The sequence below is a fragment of the Gambusia affinis genome, linkage group LG04 (genome assembly GCF_019740435.1).
Source record: "Gambusia affinis linkage group LG04, SWU_Gaff_1.0, whole genome shotgun sequence".
Lineage (NCBI taxonomy): Eukaryota > Metazoa > Chordata > Actinopteri > Cyprinodontiformes > Poeciliidae > Gambusia > Gambusia affinis.
In genome coordinates, this window is record NC_057871.1 from 30,595,771 (window position 1) to 30,616,979 (window position 21,209).

At 40.1% G+C, this 21,209-nt stretch overlaps 2 protein-coding genes across 3 annotated transcripts; one reads left to right on the forward strand and one right to left on the reverse strand.

The window, feature by feature from the left end:
- Positions 1 to 550: 550 nt before the first annotated feature.
- On the forward strand, positions 551 to 10,951 carry smcr8b (Smith-Magenis syndrome chromosome region, candidate 8b). Of its 2 annotated transcripts, XM_044113114.1 has the most exons (7): positions 588 to 644; positions 762 to 1,092; positions 3,874 to 4,286; positions 5,952 to 6,655; positions 7,203 to 7,592; positions 7,861 to 8,350; positions 9,060 to 10,161. In XM_044113114.1, exons 2-7 carry the CDS (start codon positions 907 to 909, stop codon positions 9,490 to 9,492), a joined length of 2,616 nt encoding a protein of 871 aa, XP_043969049.1. In that variant the 5' UTR covers positions 588 to 644; positions 762 to 906; the 3' UTR covers positions 9,493 to 10,161. The 2 variants fall into 2 exon arrangements, with proteins under 2 accessions (XP_043969048.1, XP_043969049.1); XM_044113113.1 differs by having other exon boundaries at positions 551 to 1,092; positions 9,060 to 10,951.
- On the reverse strand, positions 10,310 to 19,978 carry zgc:112980 (uncharacterized protein LOC503706 homolog). Its single transcript, XM_044113116.1, has 18 exons — positions 19,852 to 19,978; positions 19,454 to 19,566; positions 19,260 to 19,368; positions 19,074 to 19,167; positions 18,593 to 18,743; positions 18,366 to 18,477; positions 18,006 to 18,131; positions 17,632 to 17,691; positions 17,281 to 17,406; positions 17,048 to 17,203; positions 16,897 to 16,950; positions 15,791 to 16,017; positions 15,641 to 15,720; positions 14,213 to 14,302; positions 14,038 to 14,112; positions 13,852 to 13,956; positions 13,133 to 13,238; positions 10,310 to 11,274 (listed from the first exon to the last, which is right to left on the reverse strand). The coding sequence occupies exons 2-18, from the start codon at positions 19,560 to 19,562 to the stop codon at positions 11,210 to 11,212; spliced, it is 1,845 nt and encodes a 614-aa protein (XP_043969051.1). The 5' UTR covers positions 19,563 to 19,566; positions 19,852 to 19,978; the 3' UTR covers positions 10,310 to 11,209.
- Between the last annotated feature and the right edge of the window lie 1,231 nt (positions 19,979 to 21,209).

Genomic DNA, 21,209 nt, shown 5'->3' on the forward strand with positions numbered 1-21,209 from the left:
TTACAATAGGCCTTCACAGCACTTTTGCTTGGGCCTATTAATAACAAAGACAACAATAAATATATATTATCTATTCATTATGTAACACACTTATCCTTGTGGGGACATGAGGGATCTACATGTGAGTTCACCAGGCCATCACAGGCAACAGAGACAGGACAGTCAACCATGCACACACATCTAAGGAAAATTTAGAGTGATCAATCAACCTGACAGCCATGTTTCCGAACTGTGGGAGGAAGCCGTAGTACCTGGAGAGAACCTACGAATGCACAGGGAGAACATGCAAACTCTATGCAGAAAGAACCTGCCTGGGCAGGGATTTGAACCCAAAACCTTCATGCTACAAAGGCCAACTGTGCCACTGTGCAGTAATATAATTTAATATAATGTAATATAAATTATATTTTATATTATTTTATTTGCATTTTATTAATTAATTTTATTAATTTGTTTGGTTCTGTCACTCAAATCTTAAATTGACTTACATTTTTCAAGTCCGAAGGCCTTAAGAACTGCGAAATAGCCCTTTATTTGAAAGGTCTTCAGAAGAAGCGATGCTTAAGCTAAAATTCAGACGCTAACTTCAGCGTGATTTTCCCACTGTAAAGTTTTTCAGCGTGTCAAAGACTGCAGCTGATAAGGTGACAAGACGCAGTTTCCGTTTGCTTCAGCTTCTGCCATATCCATGTCGCACCATGGCCGAAAATAACTGCGCAGCTTGTTTGTAACTCTCCGGCTGTTATTATGTTGTCCAACAGAAACAGCTGACTCACTGACGGAGAGTAAGGCTGAGGCGGTTCCACACCGCGGCATGGCGGTGTCCGACCCAGACGTTACTGCTGCTGCTTCAAGGTGAAAGTCGACGGTGGGACCTTCCACGGGCTGAGCCGTCACCGACTGAAGATGATTGGCTCACCGGACCTGCTGCCTTTCACCGGCAGCGGGGGGTTTGAGGAGGAAGGAGAGGAACCGGAGGTTCACTCTCTGCCTGAGGAGTTTTCTGTCCGCCTTTTGCCGCCTCACAACCCCTGGAGCACAGCAGCCCAGTTTCACCGGGACTTTATACTGGTGGCTGAATTCTCAGAGCAGGTGAGCGCTTTATTTCAGGTTGATTGGAGTCAGTTAGTCATTCTATATTTACTTTTTAAGTAAATAAATAAAAACCAACAAATAAGGAAATAAATGAATGAAAAGGGAAATGCAAAAATGACTGATTAAATCAATTACTAAAGAAATAAGTGAATAAGAGAATGAATTAGAAAATAAATAGGGAATAAAATTAATACATAAGAAAATAATAGTGAGAATAAACAAGCAAGTGATTGAATGAATGGATAATAAAATCCGTGTGCTATTCATAAAATAAACGAGTAGTTATGTAGAATAAATGAAAGAATGAATTATTAATAAGTGTATAAATAGATATATTAATGAAGTAAAGAAATTAATTCAATTCAACTCTGCTTGACAATATATTTACTAACTATATGGAAAGTAAATTCTTATAAATGATATTAGTGACCATCTGTCAGTGTTTGTCATCCTTGTAGGGATCCGCAGAAAGTACATCAAACATCACATACTAAAGATTAACGTCAAATCTGCGGTTTCCAGCTAAAGGCATCATTCAACATGACACCTAAAAATGTGATCTGGTTCTAAATCAACACTGTCTGAATCCGTTCTGTTATTCGGAATCACAGAACTGTAAACTTTTGTGATTGTAAAACACAATATTGATAAAGGTTTTGAGCTATTTCTCAAAAATATTTAAATCACTGTACGATAAAAACTGTCCAACTAACCTTTTTAATTATAGGCAAAAACACAAAGATAAGCCGTGGGTTACTAAAGGATTACAAAATGCATGTAAGAAAAAGAATAATCTATATAAAGAATTTATAAAATATAGAACTTTTGAAGCTGAGTATAAACATAAAACCAATAAAAATGAATGAACTATTATGAGAAAATTTAAGAATTGTTCTTCTTTAGGTTCATTAGGGAATATGGTGGACATTATATAGCTTTATAAGAAAGAAGTCTTCCGATACTACTCGCCCTTAATAATTTAATTATTTTGACCGAACCCTGGATGAATAATTTGTAATGGTGGAGGATGGGGACAATGACAAATACATCTTCAATGTACTTGCAGACCCACTGACCTACATCTGTAAAGTGTCATTCATAACTGGAGCATTTCCAAATATTATGAAAATCGCAAAAGTCATTAATTTGTTTAAATCTGTCAATCATTTTTAATAATTATAGAGTAGAAATTTTGTCCGTTTTCTAAAATACTATAAGAAGTGTTTAGTAAAAAGTTATATAATTATATTAAAATGATCTAAAATAATATCAATTAAAAATAAACTGACTGACTGTGGCTTCAGAGAAACCAACATCAGTGGGATTGATGCAGTTAACAGTAGAAATCATAGTATGGATAAAAGGAAATTTGCAATTGGTGTTTTTCTTGATCTCAAGAAAATTTTTGATTCCATCAATCGTGATGTCTTACTAAAAAGCTGAGAAGGTTTAGAATTAGTGGGGTAGCTTTAGAAGCTGCATTGGACAAAGGCAACAGTTTATAGACAGAGGTAATCAGAAATCAGATTTATTAAACCATAACTTGTGGGGTCCTGCAGGGGTCAGTGTTGAGTCCCAAATTATTTTAATTTGTATATAAATGATATAAATAATAAAAATACATTATATTTGAAGGTGATACTTAGTATCTTAGTATCATCTGTGCTGGAGAAAACATCCAACAACTCTCAGAGGTGGTCTCTACAGAAATGAAAAAAAAAACTAAAACACTTGTTCAAAAACAATAAATTATTATGACATTCATGAGACTTAGAAACCGCAATAAACAAGAAAACAATGCAATTAAAATAACTAATGACAGCGTTTGACTTAGAATGAATCCCTGAGATTAAATTTTTAGTTACCACATCGGATGATAAATTTAGGAGGAAACCACAGATCTAAAAATGAAAACTGTCCAAAGTGTTGCTGTTTTGAGCGGATAAGATGTTCTGGACAACAAATCTCTGACTATTTTATATAATACACTCACTGTACCACATTTGACTTGTTGTGTGTTGTATTTGAAGTATGTTCTGTGGAAAAACAGAACATACAACTTACACTGACATGTCAGTGTGTGGGGTAGATTTATGGAATGGATAAATGTAATAACATGAAATGACGTATTTTTCATGGTTGTTATGCAGTATGATCTCACAAATGAATGAAATAACAAAAAAAAGTGCATTGTTGTTGCTGTTGTATGATATCAGTGAAATGTCTTGTAAAACAGTTTACTGTACAGTTATTTGTTCTGGGTTGGACTTCACGTTTTCAGGAAGTATTTCTCCTTTTTAAGAGAGAACTGATCCTCAAACAATTCCTCTTTAAAACAAAACACCAGTCACAAAGACAAACTCACTCACGAGTATTTTTCTTCACTCTTCAGTTTGCTCTCTTAGCTGAACCTCATCATCTTAATTCAACATAATTTAACACTACATTATAATGTTAAATATGGAATTGCCACATGGCTATGATGAAAATCAGAAAAGAAACAAAATCCTTCTGTTACTCATCATATTACAGAACAGCAGTGGAGCTTAGTTAAGCATCAGTACAGGTATTTGGGTAAATGTAAAACAAAATGCAGTTTGTTCACACAGAACGCGGCAGGTCATTAAATCTTTAAAATGAAAATCCAGACTGGTGGTGTTGGTTGTGGCGTAAATGGAAAAGCAGACCAAGTCTTTTTTTTTTTTTTTTCAGAAAAGAATCTAGACATCTGTTGCTCTCAATGATAAATTGGATACATCATCCTCTTCTGTCTTCCAGGTTGGTCCAAAGCCTGTCTTAACAATACCAAATGATCCGAAGGTCATCGGCTCGTTTGACCTCAACCACTTCTCCGTCCGCATCATGTCTGTGGACTACCAGGCGTCCGGCCCGGGTCACACAGCCCCTGCTCCGCCTGGACCCCGCCTCAGTTTCAGCGAGGACTCCAGGGTAATCCTGGGAGACTCAGCAGACGACTCGTTTGCGTACGTTCATCACCTGACCCTGTATGACCTGGAGGCTCGGGGGATGGTGCGACCTTTCTGCATGGCCTACGTCTGTTCGGACCGGGCCAAGCTGATGGAGAACTTCTCTGAGCTGTCCGAGTGTTTTTCTCAGGCCTCTGACAGTTTGAAGACTGGAAACAGACAAGCGTTCTCCTCTGAACTGCAGAGAAAGCTGCAAGAGCTCGAGTAAGTTCTGGTCTGTTTGTTTGTTTGTAGTAATAAAAGAACGAGCTGCTTCAGATTTTTGGGATTGTTGCATTAAACCAGGAGGTTACCAATTCATTTGGAAGCTGACTGGAACAAATTCTAAGGATGCATAACTAAGCGAATTGGCATTTTGAGCCAATCAAAGAAAGACCTTCAAAAACAGACTTTGCTGTTGGCAGTGAAATTCATCTTAGTCTAGATGATGAGAAGAGAAATTATTTTTAATTATTAAATAATATTTCAATTTCCTCATTAAGTGGTTTACAGTCAAACAAAGAATGCAAAATTCCTACAAGCACATCCTTCTATTCCACACTACCAGAATTTGCTGTCATTATGTTGGCAAATATGCCAATTCTTTCAAATGTTCTGCAGCATATTAAGGTCTGTGAGGGGTAAAGTACAGCAGGACCGTCTGTTTGTTTAGCAGAGAAAATCGGCCTTGAAACGTGTGGAAAGCATGGGGCCCCATCAGGAGCCTTTTCCACGACGGGTGAAATTGGAAAATTTTTTAAATTTTCAACAGATTTTTTGCTTCTGTTAACAAAAGAAGAAAATGTTATTTTGATGTTTCGCATTTGGATGGCATCCTTCATTTAGCAACTTTCAACTCTTTTTAACTAATAAATCATGTTATTTTTTGGTTTTCTTGCAGAAAACGTCCAGGTAAATGTTTTAGTTAAACCAGACCTGCGTTCTTTTTACAAACAAAATAAATGTATCAAATCAGAAGCTTTAAAGATATCTATATTTACTGCATGTTCCGTCCTCAAATGTCTGAAATGTTCTAAAAATGCTGGACAAATCTAGAATGTTGAATGGGAATATTTGTAAAAATTTTGGACCTAAAAGTAATTGTTCATATTTTCTAACAACCCCAAAACTGTTCCAGGCACAATTCAGCCTGATAAAGATGTAAAGTGGTTTTGTGGAATTGGTTCAGTTGATTCAAATAAATATATTTATGTGGCAGTAATTCTTTATAAAGGTTTATGTTGACACATTTCAAATTAGCAGTGCCAATAGAAGGAAGACGGATTACATGTATGAATGAGAAGCAGGAGAAAAAGGTTTCCTACAGGTTTCCAGTTGAGGAGTCAGACCGGGAGAGTTTTGGTTGTAGATGGTGCCACGATACATGGTACCAAATAGTTCGGAGTTAAAAAGGTTCAGTTTGAGATTAATGCATTTCTGAGCATGTGCAGAGGGAGGATAGAAAATATGGTGGAAAAGAGAAAAAAAGTCCACAAAGGAGGATATGTGTAGTGGAAGGAAGAACAGAGAGAGATGATCCACTGTTGTTACACTTAAAGGAAGCAAGAAGATAAAAGTACAAATCAAAAAGTGTTTTGCTGTCTAATTCAGATATATATTTTCTTATTTGCTAGATCTTTCTCAGAAAAAACATTCAGGGTTAAATCACACATTTTGGTGTTTTGGTTATGGAAAATATATTCCTATTTTCTGACCTTATTCTGTTCTTTTTGAGAGCTAAAAATCTAAGACGTATGGATTTGGAAAGTGCAGCAAATGTGCAGAAAACCTGTTTATTTTGATTTCTCAGAACAAAGTGTGTGATAAAATTCTTAATAGTGAGGAATTGTGAGTCATCTGTTGACTGAAGAATCCCTCTGACTGCTGCAGGTACAGACGGAGGGCCCTGCTGCAGGACACACACGCCTCCACAGGAGCAGGAGGCAGAGCTGATGAGCTGGAAGCTTTAGAGCATCTGATCCTGAACCACAGAGAGCTCCTTCGCCAGGTCACATCCTACCCAAACAGGAAGCTCCAGCAGCCTGACTTCCTGCCCTACGACATGGCCGACCTGCCGTCTGAGCCGTCCTCTCCCTGCCTTCCCTCCTCTGCCTCCTGCAGGTCTGAGTCGCTTCTGAAGCCACTGGAGGAGCTCTGCAACTTCTACTTCCTGTCCCTGGTGAAAAACCAGCTGGCAGACACAGAGCGGCGTCTGCGTGGCGACAGGAGCGTCCTGCGAACTGCTCGCGTCTCACAGCTACTGTCCAGGAAGCTGAAACTTACAAACTTCCTGTTTGAGCTGTGCTGCCCTGTGGATGCTGAGGAGGAAGAGGAGGAGGATGAAGCAGAGAGGGTCTTGGGGAGCACCGTGGGGGCTGTGGGAGGTCAATCAGAAAAGCATGGTGGGGAGTTGTTCTCCTGTGTGGAAGAAATACAGATAAAGATGGAGGGAGGGGGAGGTGGGAGAGCGACCCCTGACCCCAGCGCGTTCACAGACATGATGGGCAGCGAGAGCAGCAGCGACAGCATTGAGGTTCTCGGGACAGAGAAGTCGTACCGGAGTCAACGTGGAGCCGTTGTGTCCGACAGCAGAGGTACGTTCTCAGAGTGATGGTGGAAGGAAAACAAAAACCTGTGTCTCTAAACGGTAGGAAAGATTTTCTCCTGGCCTTTTGGAGAAAATTTTAGGGGTTTTTTCAGTCTCTGATGAACCAAATTAAGAGCAGCTGCACTGCTAAAATATAGAAGCTTACCAAATAGTTTTGGTTTTATTTCTAGTGCAGATATCTTAGCACTCTTGAGATAAGATGAAACTAACTTAAAAACATATTTTCAGCAATAAATATGTGCTTGTTTTAAGTAAATAATTCCTGATTGGGACACTGCAGACCGTCACAATGTTTCAGAAGTTGTTTGTTTGACTGAAGCTCAAGTCAAACGAACCTCTAGCACATCTTCTATCTGAAGATGTGCTTCAGATAAGCACATCTGAAAATAATTCAAACTTTGCCTTTTAGCAATTTATCAAGTAACTAAACTTCCAAAAATGATCCATTTAGATCTCTGTGTTTTATTGCATTTTATTACAGCAATGATCCGATTGAAAACAGTCGGTTCAGCAGTTTGTGTTGTTCTGAACAGAAACCCGTGTCAGGACCACAGACGTGGTTCTCCAGCATGCAGCAGGAGACGCAGGCGCCGGACGCCTGCGAGCCCCTGCCAGGCGTGCCAACAGCGAGGACAGCATCGAGGTTCTCAGCACGACTGAGTCCATCGTCCCTGACGACCTGTCCGCCATCACAGAGGAAGAGGCGGAGCATCACACTCTGACCAATGGATTTGAGGAAGAGGAAGAGTCAGAGGCTGATTGTAAGCTTGATGAAGTCCTCAAGGAGGAGAGGATGAAGAACACTGCTACTGCAGAATCTGCTGGAAGAAAAGAACTTTTGTTCAATGTACCAGACAAAGACAATTCACTCACAGAGAAAAGTAACGAAGTCCATAAAGACAAGATCAATAAACTGCTCCAAGGTAACACATTTACTGTACATTTAACAACATATATAACTATTTTATCCCAGGTAGTCAGATCTTCATGTAATCTTTTAAAAGATTTTGGGACTTTAAAATCTTTTAAAAGGTTTTAGATGACCTTACCTCCCAGTTCCTGTACCTGACATAAACTGTGCAGTGTGTGGTTCTGCTGGCACCAGCCCACAAACTCCTGAGTCCGGTCTGTACTAGAAAAGCTTACCGGTTTTCTATGCTGTAATCACATGATGAATCTGTTTCCATGCAGCTGGAGACGCAGTGGAGTCGAGGCAGAAGAAGTTGAGGCCGGTGTTTGACCTCCATATAAAAATGGCTCCGAAAAGCGTCGGGGCGGAGGGAGCTCTGCGCACGCCGCCCTGCGCTCCTCTGAGGCTGCTCAGCGTGGACGAGTTCTCCGACTGCACCAGCTTCACCAGCAGCTCAGAGCCGCCGTCTCCCACCACAGTCAACCTCACCAGCACATGTGTGGACAAGAAAAGGAAGAGGAGGAGGGCTGGCCTGCGAGCCCTCCGGTTCATCAAGCAGCTCTCCTTCTCCCAGCATGCCATCTTCTGTCTGCTGATTGGCCGGCCGCTGGTGGTCATCGGTGGAGACGAGCGGCTGGTGAGGAAGCTTGTGGACGGCTTGAGGCTCTTCCTGCCAGCTCCTGGTGCTGATGGGAGCGCTGTGATGTCATGTTTGGCCACGCCCCTCCAGCTGACCGACCTGCTCACCTGGAGGCTCATAGGAATACACAGGTGACCGTTATGTGACTCATCCATATCCTTGCATTGGTTTGTTGACATTATTAATTCCTCCTGTCTCTTGAGGTTTGGTGCTGCCCGTCACAGTAACAAATGTTACCAGGCAGGAGATTGTTCCAGAAGTTTTTTGATATAAACTAGGGCTGCACCGATTGCAGTTTTCTGGCCAATTACCAATCTTTATGAAGCCTTGACACGTCAACAAAAACATAGCAATTTATTTTGTCTGAAATGTTAAATATACCAAGAAAGTTGCCAGTAGTGAGGATGATGTGCCGACATGAGCTGGTGGGCCAATCTAACAGTCAAACCTCTAACAGGAGAGCAGAAGAACACAGTGGCTGATTTTGAGACCTTTGTTGAAACAGATAAGATCAACTTCACCTGAAGTATCGGCCGATCACCGATCTCCCAAAATTAAGGAAATTGACGCTGATACATTTAGAACATTTTGTAATCCTTCTAGTCCTTCCACACAGATTTAATCCAGATATTCATGACCAGATAAAGCTGACCTTTCTTACACAAATAACAGCTTTTAAACTGCATGAAACTTTTGTATGCGTGTGCATATAATGAGGTCAGTAACTATTGTTGCACCGCAGAAAACATTTAAAAAGGTGTCAATTCAAGGGCAAAGTTCCATCTGCAAGAACTTCATACCTTTATATGTCATAAGATCCTGCCTGGTTTTCTCCTCCAGATCATCTTCCAGTGCATCATCTTCCATCCTTCAGTCTCTGACTCAGTTGAGTCGTTACATCGCTCTGCTGGACCTGGATCAGAAGACGCTGCGCTGTCCTTCATATGCCGGATCCCTGGTCGGCTTCCTAGCCAACCCTCACACCGGCATCAGCCGCGGTCTCACCTACCTGCTGCACCTGGAGAGCTGCCTGACTGCGCTGGCCAACCGGGTGCTGCTGCAGACCTTCATCGCTGCTTCCCAGCTTCACAGAGCCATCGCTGAGGAAAAGGACTCGCAGCAAGCACCACAACTCTGCAGCAGTGAAAATGATTTTCGAGTGATGCACTTTCTGACTGACCTGATCGCACAGCGCCACACCGGACATGGACCGCCGCCTTTCAGGTTTTCCTACAGCTCAGTGCAGCTTCACAGGAACACATATCCAACATAAACAGACTGAGCAGAGCAAGATGATTTTATTTTGCTACGTGCCCTCCATACAGTGCCTTAGGTGTAATTAGCTGCTGCTAAGACTCAAACGAATATGAATGTTAACTGTCTACACCCATCAGCTTGACCTGGAGGTGGACATGAAAGAGCTGGTGCAGACCTCCACCCGGAACAGGTCACCAGTCCATCAAAATTAAATTATACCTTCATCATAAATTCATACATATCAATAAATAAGCCAAAGCAAAGATAACCTGCACACCAGATGGTTTCAGTTAGTCTGGCACTGTGACTTCTGCTTTTTTTCATTTTTTTTCAGAACAAAAACCTTTTTGTCATTTTGATCATTTAAGCGAGTCAAACTATGCAAACCTTGGTATAAATGTCATGACTATAGACAATGTAAAACAAAGCGAATCAAGAGAAATCAAAATCTGCAACATTTCTTTTCAAGATTTATTTAATCAAATCCAAAGCATATGGAGCCTTAAAATTGAGGGTTTATTTTTGTTGTTTATTAGTTTTCTAGCACTGACTGTCAGCAACTTGCATCCGCATAAGTGTTGTGTTTCCCAACTTTAATGCATTAAATAAACCTTTTCTAACAATAATGACTGAAAGGCTTCCATTTTGGAGAACTTACCAAATTTTGACTGTCAAAGTTTTAACCTATTAATATATGAACATTACTTTGGGTTTAAAAAATCAAACAGCAGCTAAAGAGTGCAAAATTACTGGAATATATTTTATTTATATATGTAATAAATGTGATATATTCTATTGTGGCTGATTACTTTGAAAATAAAGTCAGAGAAAAGAAAATGGCCAAACACTGGAATAATTTATTCAACCAGATCATCTCAGAAATCATCAACACTGATGGCAGTTTGAGTCCTAATGAACATGAAAGAAACTCATTAGATAGAAGTAGAAACAGAATTCATGTCCACCTTAGCAGCACTCAGCAAATATTTGGTTAATCTTCAAAGGTAGATTCAATAAGACTGTATAGCACAGACCAAGGTTTTAAATATGAAAGTAGAAAAAAAAACTGTCAAATGGATGAATGATAATGACAGAAAATAAAGTATGGAAATAATTATTTTTCCATCTGAAATGTTCGTTTTGCTGTGGATGTCTGTAAATCAGACCTGCACAGGACCTTTTATCAACATGAGCAAATAACTAAATGAAAACTAATTTCAGTACTGGTTTGTTCTCAAGTTCATTTTTAAAGTTATCTTTCAGCTTTGTCTACATTGTTGAAGTAGATGACGGATTTTCAAACTGTATAAAGCAACATATTTACAGATAATGCTCTAAAACCAGTGTTATTGTACAGCGCATCAAAAACCAGTTTCATTAAATTACATGCAGAGAAACGAGGTGTATTGAAACTGAAGATGTGTTTAGTGCAAAAATGTTTAGTTTATTAAATGGGAAAAGTGTGAAAAAGTAAAGAGTTGTCTCGCTCTCTGTGTATGTCACCTGATGCACATTCCTACCATCCACCGCGCCGCAGACAGAGGTTCAAATGTAAAGCACATGACAGCAGAGTCTTACTGTTGCTCAGCGTTACTGTCATGGTGCTTAAAGTAAGCAAGAAATGCAACAAAAGTCCCACATGGCTTCACATTGAGCTAAAAAACAAAACAAAGTCCTTTTCAGAAGAAGTGGGCTCAGCACAGGCAAGATCATCCAGGTGAGACTGTAGAGCTTCAGAGCTGAACCTCTGAAGGAAACTTTACTTGAAAGGGCTTGAAATCAACAACCAGCTGATTTCCTGCAGAGTTAAAAGAGAAGAGATTATTGGGGAAAAGAACACAAACAGGCTGCAACAAAACCTGATTCACTTCTTTTTGCCTTTTTATAAACTGTACAGGTTTAGGGTTGCATAACATATTTTCTTTCAAACAAAAATTTCTGTTTGAGAGCAAGGAACGCCCAGATCTTTGTTCTTACTTTAAAACAAGAAAGAAAGCTTAAAGTCGGCCAATATTCCAGAAGTGCTCACTTGGATTCATCCCAAAGTTCTCCAGGACTGACCAAGGTTAGTCAGGTTCCTCCAGGCCAGGCTTTGTGTTTTGGAGCCGGTTTGATTCCCAAACTCCTTCCATAATGTCAGAAACATCAGCAGATTCTCTGCAATACACTTTTTCCTTCAAGTGCTGTTTCCATGGCTGCCAAGCCCAAACTTACCCCTGAGCCCAACAGGTCCCACTGCTCTGATGTTACTGTGCTGCATCAGGCACTTTGCCTCATACCTGCTGATTTCAGCTGCTTGGCCGTGGAATTGATTGAGACACTTCAATTCAATAAATAATAATAAATGCCTCTTCTGCTGTCGGAATCCATCACTTTATATTCACCGTGGGATGAAACCACCCAGGTGTGTTTTTTTCTTTGCGCCCTCCCAGAACAAATGACCACTCAGCATGGTTACAGTAAGACCATGATGGCGACGTTGCCGCCCTGTTTGGGGAGCGTCTGGTACGCTCACAAGGGTTCACCAGCAGGCAGAACAAATCTGAGTGCAGGTCACAAAGAGAATCAGGTTTAGATCAAAGCAGGAAGATTTAAGTCTGCAGGCGGAGCAGATCTGAGCTCTCACTGTGAAAACGCATGCTCCGAGTCTGAAAAGGGAAATTCCTTCTTAAGAACTAAATCTGTCAACAATATGCTACAGCACACAAACAGCTGTGTCCACTCACGTGTGCACCATGAGCACACACATGATCCCACCACACAGACTGACAACGTTCAGGACCAGGACCCTGATCTGGGCCCCTGTCCTCCAGCTCCAGGCACGAGAACTTTGATAACCTCCATGATGAGCTGAAGGTTTATGATTTTTGTTACAATAACAAAAACTTCATTTGAATCAGACTGGATCATCAGGACGACACAGGCAAAGTCAAAGTTTCAAGGGGAATTCACCACAAAATAAACTAACAAAAAAACCCAAAAAGGACAACCCAACCATCAATGTCAGAATGAATCTGATGACGGTAATAAATGGTAACTATGGTACAACAACCATTTTAAATGACAGAAAACAGAAAAACATGCCTATCAGACAATAAAAGATGCATTTTGCCTTTAATACTGTCATTAGTGCTTTTGGATTTTGAACTTAACAAAATCTTTTTTTACTGAACTTGCATTATTCTCAGCTGAAGGAAAGTAGAAATAACGCAAAAAGCCATTTTAAGATTTGGACCTACGACCTATAGTAGAGATAAAGCAGGTTTTATTTACTCTATTCTGTGTAACCAAGAAATCAAACTTTGGCTTCAGAAGGAAAACAAAAAAAGAAGAAAAAAAACAAAACAAAACAAAACAAGAAAAAAAATTAAAATAAAAAAATAAAATCGCTCAACAACACAACTCATGATTTTTTATTACCAATACAGATTACAGATTTTATATGCAGTCTGAGTTGTTGGGGTAAAGGGAAAAAGAAATAAACAAGAACCCCAAATTTTAATGTTTCCATCTGAACAACATGGTTTTATTGAAAATGTTTTCTGAATGTGTGGTACTTCAATAATTAGCCAACAGTTCAGCCAGATGTAAACATTTTTTGACTTAAGGTCCAGGACATAGCTCTGGCCCGTCACCATGACAACATGTCCTCATACCTGGTGTGTTTGACGACTCCTGTGTGATCTCCTTCAGGAAGGACTTGAGACGGTCTTCACTGGAAGTCATGCCTTCACACAGCCACTGAAAGGCCCACAAGTTGTCCTGCAACACGGAATTAAACCAAAAACCAAAAAGGGTCATTAACACACTTTAGTTAAAAAAACAAAAACAAAAATGTTTTCATACATTTAGTTTTAATAATAGTTCAGATTTATAAATCACACTGGAACGTTATCTTACATGTATTTTCTGCATTTGTCCCAAAATTAATTATGTGATGTTTGTCAAATGGATATTTTAAAATGTAGCTTTTATATTAAACAGCTGCAATCAAAAAAATAAAAACACTTTGGTCTAAACCTAATCTAAATAATAATAATAATAATAATAATAATAATCTAATAAGCTGTTATCATAGACTTCATGTTGTCTGTGTTCGGCTGTTGGTGCCGACCAGAGGCCAATAACCCCGTCACCAGCAACCGCCCCGTCACCAGCAACCGCCCCGTCACCAGCAACCGCCCCGTCACCAGCAACCGCCCCGTCACCAGCAACCGCCCCGTCACCAGCAACCGCCCCGTCACCAGCAACCGCCCCGTCACCAGCAACCCCCCCGTCACCAGCAACCCCCCCGTCACCAGCAACCCCCCCGTCACCAGCAACCGCCTCAACAGTAGCAACAAGCACACATTGCTTCCATATGGGGAGACGTTACCTTATAAGCATGGAGAACAGGCAGAGCTGGACTAAAAGAACCCTGAAGGATTCTGACACCCAAGGCTCCTGTTACCAACAGCAACAAGGCCTGATCTGGGTATGTCTGTGAACAAAAGCACACGACCTGTTACCACATCAGTATGAATGAGTCACATATTTAATATGGATATCTTTGCAAACTTACCTTGAGAAAGCAGCGGGAAATCTGTATGTTGTAACCCTGCTGATTGAGCAGGTCTATGACGGCATCCCGCGACTCCTGGACCATCAGGAACAAGACGGACAAACTTCAAACATTGAGCATTAATCGATAGCAGATCCTGAGTATCAGGAGCAGTTATTAAAACTGAAGAACATACGTGTAGAAACTGTTGGCTGGGTACGGGCAGGGCTGTCGGAGAGCCATGAGGCGAGCAGACCACTTTCAGTAAACTGGCCCAACACTGAGGCTTCAGGAGAGAACCGGACACAAATCGGTCAAACTGTCCAACACGTAGCCTCGCCACAGTTTATAGGATATAAATACGAAACATTTTAGGGTTAGTCATTTTTCCACAAAAAATAAAGCAAAGTTGGTAAATCTGTGTGGGAAACACTAAGTAATGCCCTGGTACAGAACCATTTATACACAAGGTCAGGCTGCTTTTCACTACAATAAAGGAACTGATGTAGCAGAAGGAGAAGGCAACAATACAGAAAAAATAATAGGAGAAACAATCATCATATAAAAAGAAACATTTACTACAAATTCAATGATAAAGAAAAGTTAAGAAATGACATAAAGGAACTTAATAAACAAGTTTACGGAAAATCTGCAGTACACTAAAGTTTTCAGTCCTGGTTGTTCTTTTAAGGTATTTGAGACTTCAGATGAGCCGAGGGGTTTACACAGGTCTCATCTTACCCTGAAATGTATCTGAGGCCGACACATTCAGAGCCCTGCTGACCAATAAGCAGCCTTTAACCCAGACAGAGCCGCAGCAGTGATGTGAAGGCAACAGTTTGGACCTGGAGCTGCAAATGAACCCAGCTGGGGAAAAACAAAAGGCTCCAGGAAACTAGGTTCATGTTTTCTGGTCTCATTGTCCAAAAACATTTTTGCTTCTTGTTTTGTATTTCTAAGTATTATTGTAAGCTTTGTCCTCAGACCAGTGTTTTTTTTGGGGGTTTTTTTTTTAAGGTTTTGTTGCCACTAGTGGCAGACAGAGAAGAGGAAGACAAGCAGAGCTGGGAATCAAACCGGGAGGAAGTACTTTGTCACTGAGCCATGTGGCGCCCCCATCAGGCCACTTTACAACAGTTGAGTATTTTGATGAGTATTAAACATTTCAGCCAGCCTTTCCAGGAGAGAGGTTTCCAGCAAAAGCACCACAAGGTGCGATACACAGAAGAGCTAAAGACCTGGGAGACAGTCAACCTGAACTGTTCTACAATCAAGAGGATAATCAGCTGAAAAAAACCTCATTTGAAAATCAGTGCATGCAAATTTCAATGAAATAAAGAAATGTTTTCTTAAGAAATTTGGGCTAAAATTGGGATAAAATCAAACAAGAGTCAGTGATTTCTAAAAGTCATCCTACCAACTATCAGGAAAATGGTAAACTTTGTTTCTCCCCACACAGCTTTTTCTATTCCTTTTAGTCATAGTTTAAATGAAATAAAGTTTTTACACTTGACGATATAATTAACTTGTGTTTTTCTGCAACTGAAGAGTGCTTTTCTTTTAGCGTAGCGATACGCAGGATATTTATGACACATTTCAGCAGAAATGAGAGCTGCAGACTTACGTCTGAGCCGACCGGCAAGGAGCATCTCTGGGCTTTGAGAGCAAACTTCACCAGCTCAGACCTCTTCAGCGGCACAGCATCTACACACAGGAGACGTGTTAAAACCATTCCTCTTCTCGTTTTGTTCAAAACAAACAATCCTTTTCTGACCTTTAATCGGTTCCCAGGATGCCCCCGAGAAGCAGAGCTGCTCCGGCTGGCTGACCGTCAGCCTCGGTGCCGTCGCCGTCTCAAATATCCGGAGGTAGAGGAGGAAAATGGGCGGAGTGAAGCGGGAGGCGGGGGGGCTGGCCGGGGGAAAGAGGCTTTCCAACGCAGACCCAAACTCTCCCAACTTACACTTGAAGAAAGGAATGAGGTCTTGGAGGTGCTGATACCTGATTCCAAATCAGGAAACAAAACAACTTACTACTGTTTGTGTCTGAATGATTTACATATCTCCATATGCGGATGAGCTTTTTCTTCAAAGAAACAAAAACGGCCAAAACCGAGGAGGTCTGAAAAATTGTATAAAGACCGAACAAAAAATCTTTTTTTCACTGCTTTGACTGTGTTTATAAACAGCCTCAGCAAAAAGCCATTTTCTTGGTTTATAACCATTTTCCATCTTACTTAAAATAAATATCATCTTTCCCATTTTAAAGAGCAGCTATAATAAACAAGCCTCTTTGTTACGTTATATTTACACCAAAAGGAAGCAGGAAGTCATGAATTACTAAACCAAAGTTCATGGCATGAATCAACTGAAAGAGTAAAGCAAACATCTCATTTCATTGAAAACAGTTCATAGTGGGACCAATAACAGCTGATTTTGTTCAAATCAATTGTTCCTTAAAGGTTTATTTATTCACAAATTAGCAAATTGGACGTCATTTTTTAAAATAAAATCTTTTCTTCCTCAGCAAAGGTCTAAAAATCAGCCACTGTCCCCTCCTGTTCTCCCGTGTGAGAGGTCTGACTGACAGTCCGGCCCACCAGGTAACATCTGCACATTCACAGTTAACAATAGTTACCTCTCCGTTGCCAATTCAGCAACATTTCAGACAAAAACTAAATTGGCCAAAATCGGGATTGGTAAGTTAGGCTTTTTAAAGTTCGGTAATCAGCGACCTGAAAGAAAATTGCATTCAGTGCAGCCCTAAAAACAAGCATTTCAGTGAGATGCTGCTGCTATGTTGGAAGTTGACACATTTTGATGCCATAAAATGCTAAACACACTGGATATGTTTCTACAGCAGGACGTGGGTTAAACTCACAGTGTGGTGTTATCGGTCAGGACGACTCGCAGGTATCGACACAACTCTCTGTACCTGCACACAGTTAAAACACAGGACGCTTCATTGTTCCTCCAGAGACGGACTGTGTGTACAAATACTGACACGAGTATGAAGTAGCACACGTGCTAACCTGGACTGGAGCTGCAGCAGTTCAGTTCTCAGCAGAACCACAGAAATGGTTTCAAAGAGGATGTCCTTCTTGCCCTTGTCCTTCCGGAAGCCCGACACGTTCTGCCCCTTCAGCACCGACACCAGCAGGACGTCCTGCCAGGGTCGGATGGTCAGACTGCAGAACACGGGTGAAAGGTTGCGTCCAAATATGAAGCATTTGAACCTTTAGAGATAAAATGCTTTGATACACACCTGTTTTTTAGCGGCCTCATGTCAGCTGGGAAACATATCCTGTTCTGGTAAAAGGTTTGCAGTTTTTGCATAAACAATGGCGTAATGTCACCCATTACTATACGTCTCTGTACTGATGATATTACTCTGGAAAAAATACCATAAAAAGCAAAGTTATTATCCAAAAGAATGACTGAAAAAAGCATTAATCATATATACATGTTAACATGCGTTTGTAGCCAATAATGTCGGGTTCAGATGTTCCTTTTTGAGCACCAAAGTGTGTTTACCAAAAAAAATCTAAAAATATTAAGAATTCCTCAAGGATTATAAAATGTACAAACTTAATAATGCTGCATCACTATTCTTTACCTGTGCAGTAACATTATTATAGTCTCAGAGGTTGTAGCAGCTGAAGATGAACCCATGAACCTGGAAATGTCAAAGAAAATGGAGTGAAGCAGAGAGAGAAGGTGAGTTTAACAGCCAATGACGTTGCTACACTTTAATTTCCAAATTTTCTACTTTTCCAGACTCTAATTAGAGTTTGCACTTCGTTATTCACCCATTTTAGAAATACAAATATGGATTCATGTTATGATTTACTATCAGATCTGACAACACCTGACACAAAGACAAACAGATGACAAATAATGACTGGAAATATAAAAATACATCATTGGCCCTTAAACCTAACAAATCCCACATCCTGAGTTAAATTTAGAAGCCGCCTCCAGTTTGCTCACCCCAACACTTGAAAATGTCTCATAAACTCTTCAGCAGCTCCAAGATGCATGATGGCCGCAGCCCGACTGTTCTTTTTGTCGGCTTTATTCAGGAACAGGGTCACACACTCAAGCACAGGTCCATACCTGGGAAACAAAGAAAAGAAAAAAGAAGAAAAAAACAAGAATAAGTTGGCTCATTATATGTTTTTAAATGATATAATGGTATCTGCAGTTTCTCAACTTTTTCAAGTAGATCTCCTGTAAAACCTTGAAAACTGAAGTAAGATTATTGCAGCACTTTTCACTTCTAAAGGCAACGCTGATTTGTTCAGCAGTTTTTTCAAATGTATTGTTGAAGTTTTGCTTTAAACAGCTCACCTGGAGCTCAGGTCCTGCTGGTTGATGTTGTAATCTGGCAGCATCGCCTGATCCAACGGAATGGAGGAAAACAGAGCCGACAGTTCGTCTCTGAAGCTTTGCAACATCGTGTCTGAAAAGGAGTTGGATAAATCAAAGTAAAAAAAAAAAAGAAAAAAGAGGAAACTTTAATAAAAGCAACATTTAAAATGACCAGGCACCTTTAAGTACATGATGACGTTTTGCACCTGCATTACGAAGATGATGATCGACTTCTGACAGGGTGAGGTTGAACCTCTGCAGTTCCCCCAGCAGAGCCGTGTTCCTAACGTCGTTCCAAAAGTCACTTTTGTTGTGGCTGTTGCAGTGACACGCTCCACTGCAGCACCACATCCCACACTGACACACAACCACAACACACACCGTTAGACGATCACACATCTGGAATTCTTATTTGATCAAAAACAACGCTGAAGCTTCAGCACAACTGATTTCAGTGAATGAGATAAAGCCTCAATAAAGCTCCTCCAGGATGGTGCAGCAGGGGCCCCACAAGGAGTCAGAGCAGGGGTCCCTGATCTACAGATTTGTAAAGCAGATGTTTTGAAGAAGAAAAAAAAAGTCTGAAATAGCAGATAAAACCTACAGAAAAAACTGTAAATATTGATCAGGAAAAGCCTGAATCGATGCATCTCTAGTAAGGAATATAAAATCATCCTCCTCACGCACCAGTGACGCCAGCTTGTCGCAGATGTAGCAGAAGCACTGATCACAAATAAGTTCATTATTGGCCATCGGAGCAGTCCTCTCACAATCTGTAGGCCTGAGCAGGACAGAAAACAAGCAGAGATTGCTATGCCACGAAATGATTCTACTTTAGTCTGCATTAGTGGGTCTGTGGAAGAGTTTCCTCACATAAAAGGGTGTATGGGACAGTCATAACGGGCGTGAGGAAGCACGTCAGGCCGACGAGAGAAGGTGACCACCAGGTCTTCATCCTGGGGGCTTACAGGTAAAACACCAACTGAAAAGAGAAGGATCAACTTTTTGTTGGAGGCATTCAGACAAACGAATCAAAAATATTGGAAGACTTGTAAAAGCAGCGTTACCGGTCTTCTTCACAGCTTCCACTTCCACAATGAGGCAGGAAGTGTCTTTATCATCTTCATCATCACTGAGGATGATTATTTCCTCACTTCCTCCTGAGGTCCCCATCATAAATCTGTAAATCAAAAAACAAAAAGCAAAACAAAAAAAAAAAACAAAAAAAAAAAAAACAATGATTCGGTTTACAAAAAGAAGTTCCGACGCTCTCACCATCTTTGCTAGATTAACAACTGCAATGGCTTTTAAAGGGCTCGGCAAAGTCAATTACTTTCTAAGCACTACGCTATTTTCATTCAAAGCAAACATCGCACGAACTACGAGAACGTATTTCATTCTTCCACATAATGTTCACTGCCATGGTTTAAAAATATAAACACATTTAATTAGCTACTTTACTTACCAGCAAGTAACTAACGCCCCCGAAATATTTTGTTCTCCGCGCCAGCTGAGTTTGGGAGGATGTGATCTCTTCTTCTTTGACAAACTGTCGGCTCCTGAACAGCTTTTCGAGTACACCGCCACCTACTGTACGCAAGCTTAAACTCACTTATCTGCAGTTATGTTTTCACTCTAAAAAAATCATGGGGTGAAAATATTTTATCAAAATTTTTCTAATGCTTTTTGGCTCCAGTTTTCTGTCACCGCCCTCTTTGCGTTTCTCCGTGTTTTTGTGCAATTTCAACAGAAACATAAATTCTTTTCCAAGAGCTTTACCAACAGGTTACTAAATATGACTGAACTATTCTTTTAAGTAATCAAATCAAAGGGAACGGCATCTGCGTTCAAGTAAATTTTAGTCACTGAAAATCAGTTCATTATATTAAATGAAGCTAACAAATATACAACAAAGAAGCTGAATTTAGTAAATAAAACACTATTGATCCTGTTTTTTTTTTTTTTTTTAGCAATAAACAATACAGTGGTGCTGCCAATAAGTTTTAATGGATTCAGACAAATTCAGACATCAACTCTTTTCCTCACTCTCTTATCGTCCCCTTAATGCATTTATTCTATTTAATTTATCTTACTTCACTGCTTTCTTTGTTTTTCTTCCCCATAGAAAGTACTCCAGGCTCTTTGCTTATGTTTTTTTTTTCCTAACCACTGAAAACTCTTGGGTTAATACTTCCATGTGTAACTGTATTTCATTCTTGGACATGGGTGACTATTTAATATGTTTTCTTTAATCTTTTTTTCCCATAAAGACCAATTGTTAAGTAGTGCTTTTCTGGCCCTCTAGTCCCAAATGCCCACCAACCAATCACAGATTGCAGATTTCTTTTTAAGCAGTGGAACTTTTTCCCTGTCACCATATGTATTTGCTAACTGAAGTGCTGTAAAGTCATTGGATCTTTGGAGCTCCCTGATGTTCTCTGTGTAAATAACTTCTTACCAACTGGGATTAAACAATTAACAGATTTCAATGTTATAATATACTTTCGATTAAATTTAACGGTTTGTAATTGAATAGCATTGGAATGTATCAGACTGACTGGAATTGGGTCAAAGTTGATATGACCTCTCCCTGTGTCTTAATCCCTGAGACGCGTTTGTTGTCAAATGGAACAATAGAAATGAACTGAGTGCAGAATCAAACCTAAAATTACAATAAGTGAAGTAGTAACCTTTTGGATCCTCTTTCTTACTTATCCAAACCTGAAAAAAAAAAGATTCCACAATGATCCAAATTATTTGAAACGACAAACAATAAACGTAACAGAACAGACGTGGAGACAAAATGGTCAAAAAAAATGTTTC

Coding starts and splice junctions, on each gene's coding strand:
- smcr8b (XM_044113113.1), top strand. CDS start 907: ATGATTGGCTCACCGGACCTGCTGCCTTTCACCGGCAGCGGGGGGTTT. Junction 1,093..3,873: donor TGGCTGAATTCTCAGAGCAG/GTGAGCGCTTTA, acceptor TCTGTCTTCCAG/GTTGGTCCAAAGCCTGTCTT. Junction 8,351..9,059: donor AGGCTCATAGGAATACACAG/GTGACCGTTATG, acceptor TTTCTCCTCCAG/ATCATCTTCCAGTGCATCAT.
- zgc:112980 (XM_044113116.1), bottom strand. CDS start 19,562: ATGATGGGGACCTCAGGAGGAAGTGAGGAAATAATCATCCTCAGTGAT. Junction 18,132..18,365: donor CAGCAGGACCTGAGCTCCAG/GTGAGCTGTTTA, acceptor TTTGTTTCCCAG/GTATGGACCTGTGCTTGAGT. Junction 11,275..13,132: donor GGAGTCGTCAAACACACCAG/GTATGAGGACAT, acceptor TTAACTCTGCAG/GAAATCAGCTGGTTGTTGAT.